The sequence below is a fragment of the Adiantum capillus-veneris genome, chromosome 14, assembly GCF_014529385.1.
Source record: "Adiantum capillus-veneris isolate H3 chromosome 14, ASM1452938v2, whole genome shotgun sequence".
In the NCBI taxonomy this organism is placed as follows: Eukaryota; Viridiplantae; Streptophyta; class Polypodiopsida; order Polypodiales; family Pteridaceae; genus Adiantum; species Adiantum capillus-veneris.
In genome coordinates, this window is record NC_140944.1 from 19,687,056 (window position 1) to 19,694,751 (window position 7,696).

The window sequence follows — 7,696 nt, forward strand, 5'->3', positions numbered from 1 at the left end:
AAATTCAAGAAGAGCTGGGGCCACGTCCGCTTGCTCTATGATGAGAAGGGGATAGAAGCTCATAACCAAGATGAATTGGCTGGTTTGATGTTGAGCTATCTTAGTCAAATCATTGGACGGCTAGAGATCCAATCCCAGGAAGTGGAAGAAGCCAGAGGGACCTTACTTCAGAGTGTCAAGAAGAAGATTCCCCACTCAGAAGCTAATTGCTTGGAAGGGGCATTTTCTGAAGATGAATGTTCACTAGCATTGCAAGCCCTTGGCAAGGAAAAGTCCCCTGGTTGGGATGGGATGACGATGGAATTGTTTAGAGAATTTTGGGATGATCTCAAGGTCCCAGTCACAAGGTTTGCCAATAAAGCCATTGTCGAAGGGTCGTTGGAGTTAAGTGTTAAGAGAGGGCTTATCAAACCCATCCCAAAACAAATCTGTTGTTCTCAACTAAAGCATTGGCGCTCTATAACGATGATGTCGGTGGCCTACAAAATTATTACTAAAGCAGTAGCCCTCAGACTAGCCCCCCTACAAACCAAGATCATCTCTCCCCATCAACATGGGTTCATCAAAGGAAGGTCCATTTATGATAACATCTAATTGGCAGCAATGGTGGGCATCGAATACGCAACTTTCACAAAGCAAGAATGCATTTTGTTGCAATTGGACCTAGATAAGGCTTATGACATAATAACATGGACATATATAGAAGCCGTCATGAAAGCTCTGGGCTTTGGGCCTCGCCCATGTTGACTGGTACGTGTACTGGGTGCTGGAAGCCAATCAGAGCTCCTATTTAATGATAGAATTGTGGGCTCTTTTGAGGTCAAAAGGTCCATTAAGCAAGGATGCCCTTTGACCGCCTTGCTTTTCGCCATAGGATCACATCCTTTAATCACGACGCTCGAAGCTAGTGCAGAACGAGGGGAGTTGCAAGGCCTGGCTTTACCAGGAAATATCCAGCTATCTACTAGCAAAACTTTTGCAGACGATTCTCTCCTCTTTTTGAAGGCGTGCCCCCAGATCATCATGACAGCTCTGGAGATTGTACAAACATTCTTAATAGATTCGGGGTCCCAGTGTAATATAGAGAAGTCAAGGCTGATCTCTTTGTCGGAAAATGACTCATTTGACCCTTCTGACTGGTCGGGGGAGATTGTCGCAAAAGGAAGTATCTTCAGACATTTGGGAGCCCCCTTGGGGGTGGACATAACTCACAAGCAAAGATTTGAGTGGGTGCTTCAGAAAATCAAATAAAAAATGAGTAGGTGGGAGTATGCTCTTCTCCCATTCCCAAGTCGGATAAAAGTGATTAATGCCTTTACGATCCCTTACATTGCCTTCACTAGCCTGCTTCTCAAGATGGCTAAATGTCACTGGAAAGAGTTCTTAAAACCAATAAAAAGGTTTCTGTGGAAAAACAACACGAAATCCTTCAGGCCATGGCAATGGGCCGGTTGGGAATCAGTTGCTCGGTCAGTGAACCAAGGAGGCCTCAGAGTTCTCAACCCTGTGGCCCATGCAGAGGCTTGCTGTGCCAAATTTGTTGTTTCCTTGGCCAAAAAGGATCAAGTTTGGGCTGTCATGAGTAGAGATATGATAGAAGCAGCTAAACTTGGCTCGAAAGGTGGAAAGTGGAGAGGGGTAGAGGTTCATGAAAAACTATTAGCCCTGACGTGGTCTACCCTAAGACTGGGGGACAGCTCCGGAGAATTGGTAAGAAAATGCAATAGAGTAGCAGGAGTCTTAAAGTGGGGGGAAGAAACTAGATACTTCAAGAACTCCATTCTACATTGGTCCCCCTGGCTCTCCAAAGTAGTAGATCTACCACAGAATCCCTATTGGATAGAAACAGCCAAGAAGCTAAATAATAAGGGTATGAATCGACTTGGGCACTTTTGGGATAGTGACTGCAAGAGATGGAAAACCTTTGACCTTCTGGTTACCCAGTACCAACTTAATAGCTTGGAGGTCTTGATTGTCAACAAAGTGATGAAAGAGCTTGACAATGTAGTGATGCTAATCTGTGATTCGAAGTTTGACTGGAATGCCTGGAAATGGCCCGGAAAGCAGTCTCCTATGGAAACTGCATTCTAAAGACATCTATCATACAATGATGCATAAGGAGAATTAGTCTAGCCCCCTTAACAAGATATGGAAAAAACAATGGCCAGAGGAAAGGTGGGAGCAAGTAATGGAGAACATCTGGAAGCCAAAGGTTCCGCAACACATGAAGGTATTTCTATGGAGGGTAATTTGGGGGGACTCTTCCGACCGAGGTGAAGATTCAGGAGAGAGGGATTGGATCAGATTGATGCTTGGGGTGTAGGTTGGCTAGTGAAGGTATAGCCCACCTATTCATGGGATGCCCAACTATCAAAGGCCTCGTAGGGAAAATATGCAAGTGGGTACAAAGAACATGGAAAATTGGTTTTTTCAAGACTAATCTATTCCTTGGAGGTAAGAATTCAGGTAGTCCTGCCCTCCTCATCAGCACTCAAATCATCAGGTACTTTTTTTTACATAATGTATGGCAGACAAGGAACCGCCGTGTGTTTGAAGGTGGATCTGAGGTGGCAAGCTTCGCAGAAATTATACACGAAAGCAAAGTGCTAATATGGACGCTCGGGTGCAAGCAAAACTCGGAGGATTGGTCAAGGACTACTCGTGCGTTGTTGTCAGCAGATGGAATGCCTAGGAAGGGGGAAAACCTTGGCCAATGGTAAATAGAAGATCTCAGAAGGCACATGGTAATTGACCTTGTGTATCAAGGATAGGGGGCGGTTTGTAAGGGGTGGCTACCCATATAGCCGATGTAACTGTGGTCCTTGGATGATGTCATGGCTCAACACGAGCATGGCAAGACCTTGCAATTTTTTGGGATGATCAATATAATTCACTCACAATTGTGAGTTCTGCTATTTAAAAAAAAAAAAGAAAAGATTTCTCATACACCAACCTTTTCTTAAATCACAATTTATAAAGTGGGCAGGCTTCGTGATTTTTATCAGTTATGTTGCTGTGGGTGGTTTGTTCAGCGTACGCGGCAGCAATTACCTACTGCTACTAGTCTAGTGTAGGGATGAAGGGCACGATTGAGCAATCCTAGCTCAGAGGAAGGATGAACCGCAAGAGTCCTGAGCTGGAGTCCACGTCAGAGGTAGAAGAGGATGAAACGGAGGAAGACAACGAGAGTGGGGGCGAGAGCAGCAGCGAAGAGGATGGTTTCGACTCTGAAAACGATGGAGTCAACATCATCCCTGGCCAAGATACAGAACGGATCCCGTCTGAAGCTCCAAAGGCTTCTGCTGAAGACGAGTCCTCTTCTGAATCAGATGAAGAGGACGATACAATGGAGGTTGATACTAAAAAGCCCATTGACCCCTCGCATTTCGATTCTGATGTAGAATCAGAGTATGACACCGAATCGAGCTCTGAGACAGAGGATTTAACTCAGGAACCTGCAACGGATGTGGTGGAGGGGACCCCGACCAGAGCTATGGAAGCTCCACCTCCGTCTCAGAAGAAGCTACAAGAAACCCAGGTATTGGAAAGCAAAGCCGCCTCTGAAGAAGGTACGCAGCGAGGGAAAAGCAAAGCTGCAAAGGAGCAAGAGAAGGATCCCCCTCCTTCGAGGTCTGCGAAAGGAGAGGCTTTGAAAAATGTGCAGGAGGAGAGCCAATCTGCTAGAAACGTTGTCAAGGACATTGCGAGTGATGGTTCTGTGAGAGACGACAAGAAGTCAGGTGCTTCCGTAAAGAAGAGGAGAAATGAGTCGTCGCAACAGGATGCGGAAAGAGATTCAGCTGACTCTGAGCCCATCTCAAAGAAGAGGAAGGATGCAGATCTGGCACAGGATGGTAAGAAAAGTGCTGCCAAAGACAAAGTGTCTCAAATTCCAAGTGACTCTCGTACTGGCGATCTGTCTTCACCCAAGAAGAGTGTTAGTGGAGATAAGCCATTACATACATTGGGTGATGTTGCCAAAGAGATTGCAAAGAAGATACTCAATAGTTCTGCGAGGGCCAATGGTTTAAAAGACGTGTTTGACAGCAAGAAGTCACCTGCAGAAAATGAAAAAAAGCAGGAAAAGAAAGATAACAGCCACCATTCTTCAACTTCGAAACAGAAGAAGTTGCCCCATCTATGGTCTGTTGAGGAAGAAATTATCATGGCTTCAGAAGTTCTGAACCGCGTGAGGATGGGCTTGGAGGTGCCGAGCAAAAGAGCCGATGATTTCTGGTTTACACTTTCTGAGGTTTTGCAAGAGAAGTTGGGTGTGGAGTTTAGCAGAGAACAACTGATTGAGAAGGCTAGACGAATGAAGCAGAAGTATCAGGGTACAGTGCAAAAAATAGAGGACTTTCGGGGTTTGAAGAAGCTTTTCAAACATAAAAATGATAGTGAGCAGCGCTTATTTGACTTATTGAGTCAGATTTGGGGAAGGGCTGAAGTCACTAGGCTGGAGGATTGGCGAGGAGCAGACAATGGTACTAGCAAATCCATTCAAAGCCCTGATAGAGAGGTAAAGGGTATGCCTGTAAGTTCACCCAAAGCTAGGCCCTTGGCAAAAGCTAATGTTGGCAAGGTTGAGGCAGCTAACGCTGGCAAGATTGAAGCGGCTGCAACGACCGACAATGCTGTGGAAGGGAAGGCCAATGCAGTTACCGCAACTTCGACGAAGCCAAACCATGAAGAAGAAGAAGCTGTGAAGGAAGGTCAAGCAAGAATTACTGTTCATCTCCCTGCTGATATTTCTTCTTCTTCTACGGACAAATTGCTTCAGGATAGAATTGATGCTACTCTTCATGAGCTGCAAGAGTGGTCGAAGCGAAACGTGGAAGAGTGGACAAGCAAAGCTTATGCACTTATCGAAGATTCGACAAAAAGGCTGGAGGATCAGATGGGGCGACGTACAAGCTGGATGGGTATGGCAGCTTGGGGGGGCCTGCCTCTGAGATTTTGCACTGGAATGGGCATTCCACTCGCGGAAGGAGGAGATAACAGCTATCAGCAGCAATTGCATGATTTGCACCTACAGGAGCTGAATGTCCAGGTACAAAGACTGGAGCTGATGCGGAGAGATTGTGAGCTGAAGAAGGAACAGGTAAAAGCTCAATTTCATCAGGTGCAGAAGCAAAAGTAGTTATGAATGCTATAACAATGTTCTTGGTCTTGCTTGAAGCAAAAGGCAAGGAAGTTTTTGTAGGCAAGGAAAGAGAGGTGGTGTGCGCTTTTATGTATAGTGTCTATCGTGTCTCGATGAGTTACAATGTCTAAAAACTCTGCGGCAGTTGTTGCTTCTTATCTATGTCTTGGCCAAGCTGATATTGTCTCCATCAGGGCTGCAGCACTTGGCACATTTTGTCATTGTTTTGAGCGCATAACGTTTGTGATATCAGTTTTCTCCATACGAAGATTTCAAATTCCACTATCTTAAATGTTACTGTTTTTTTTGACTGTTTACAAAATTGATAATTTGGATGTTAATGTATTTTTTTCAGCAGAAAAACAAGCCTTGATATTGATGTTCTTAGCACTATAAGTTGGTGTGATATATACTGCTGATAGCCTGTCTTGTGAAAATATCGTTATCATTTAAATGGATTGGGAAGATACACAAGAAGTTTTGGACAGATTCTCACAAAAATTCTCACATTGTGATTTACCTCAACATCATGAGCTTCTGGGAGGGAGGCACCGCATACCTAGCTAGGTACGATTGGGGGCAGGGGACCCCCCCCCCCCCCCCCCCCCCCAAATCGTACCTAGCTAGGTATATGGTGCCTCTCGAGTAGAAGCTCATGATGTTATGCATTGTATGAAAAACACTGAAAGAGACTCCATTTTCCTACATGAGAAAATTTCTAAATCTTCTTGTGATACCGTATACACGTACACAAGAAGTGTGACACCAGAGATGCTGGCTGATCATCATAGCCATAATGTCAAAAACATATGGATTGGTGTCCACGATGAGCAACCTGAGTAATGTCAAACACAAGAGACCCATGACGAGTGACAATTGGCTGGCTAGAAGGGGGCAAAAAAAGCCCACTACCCCTCATGAGAAGGCAAGATAGCCTACCCTCCAATCATGGCACGCCAATCAGTAGTAAAAGCAGCACCAATCTCTATTATACATGTAGTAACCCTATTGCCAATGAAATTAGTAGCTAGCGATGAGGCCTCAAACCAGCTATGTAGACATATTGTTGGACCACTGTACACTCTCCAAGTTGTCGGATATGTGACACACAATTCAAATCAAGGGCTGTCGGAGAAGTGGAGGGATCAACGGTGGAGGTTTATCCCACCGTTGATTAAGTCTCATGGGACAAAAAGATTAGGGTTCCATTATGTCGCGGTGGCCCTTTGAACCCCCGACCTCCACCTTCAAGAGTTATGCCTATCTAGTTTGCCTAGCGCGACACTTTGAAAGCTCAATGCCTCTCATCATATAAAACTCTTGCCTGACAGTCCCACTTCGTCTCGTCTTGGCGATAAATTGCCCGCCATGGATCCCTCGTCGCTGACCCCGTGCCACTTATAGACGAGGGGCTACCTCTCAAACTCCTCAAAGCATCAAGGTCTCTCTATCGAATCAATCTAGGACGCACAAACAACCATATTCTCCACAAGCAATGCCTAAAACAGTGACATATGAAGACATATCTAGGGAGGCATCAATAAAAATGAAATGGATCGTACAATGCCAAAAGCCATACCTGTCCATAGATCCAAAAAGAGGAACAACACGAGTAAAGCATGGTACAAAAATTGCTTCCAAGGCTCAACCCCAAGAAACAAACCTCGGACTATGAGCTTTGCAAGCAATGTGCCACTTTGCATCTTTGGAACAATAATGCCAAAAACTCTCTTCTCTCAAGGCATAATACTGAGTGTGCTAGTGAACTCTACGTTGCACGTTACTAGAGCCATCCAAACAACGCCACACAAAAATTTGCACCAAGGGCTACAACCGTGGCACGACTCTAGGGTGTAAAGTCTAACAAGAGGTAGTAAACCAAGCTATCACAAGAACAACCTGATTCATAATCAAAGCTCTGCCAACCAAAGATAATGCAAAGAAGATCATTGGCAAAGCTTTTTCTTGATACAATACCTTGGGGAAAAAGATGGCAAATCATATCCCAATGCTACAAGAAAAACTGGCACATCAACTGACCCTCACCAAGACAAGATGGACCATCAATACCAACTACTGGTCCATCAATACCAACTACTGCATCATATATCTCTTGCATAAAGAATGGAGCCATCATATGTTGACACATGTACTCAGTAACCACCACAGGCCCAACATGGGACCTAACCTCCTCTCTAGCCTATGAAATGGCATCAGTCATTGGCTCAACAATAATAGAGCATCAAAGTAATCACAAGTAATATCAAGAACCTCATTTGGATCTGTTTGCAAAATGTTGGTCGAGTCATAGAGCTTGAATAGAGCTCCCAAGGAGGCACTCCAAAGAGAATGAAGGCCTAGAGAGAAATCCATAACCGTAGATAAGGGCCTGTTTCCATGCTTGTCAAATGTGCACATTTGTGTGACTAGCCAAACAACATTTTTGTGAGTACTGGTGGTCCTCTTTTTTTGCACCCTTCGTTAATTCTCTCCTTAAAAGGAGTGCACCACTTTTTTTTAGACAAGATCCTCTCAAAAGATGTGAAAACCATT

At 44.7% G+C, this 7,696-nt stretch overlaps 1 protein-coding gene across 1 annotated transcript; it reads left to right on the plus strand.

The window, feature by feature from the left end:
* The first annotated feature begins 2,992 nt into the window (after positions 1-2,992).
* On the plus strand, positions 2,993-5,405 carry LOC147442037 (uncharacterized). The gene has a single exon (XM_086528373.1). The coding sequence runs from the start codon at positions 3,116-3,118 to the stop codon at positions 5,138-5,140; it is 2,025 nt and encodes a 674-aa protein (XP_086384499.1). The 5' UTR covers positions 2,993-3,115; the 3' UTR covers positions 5,141-5,405.
* The last annotated feature ends 2,291 nt before the right edge of the window (positions 5,406-7,696 follow it).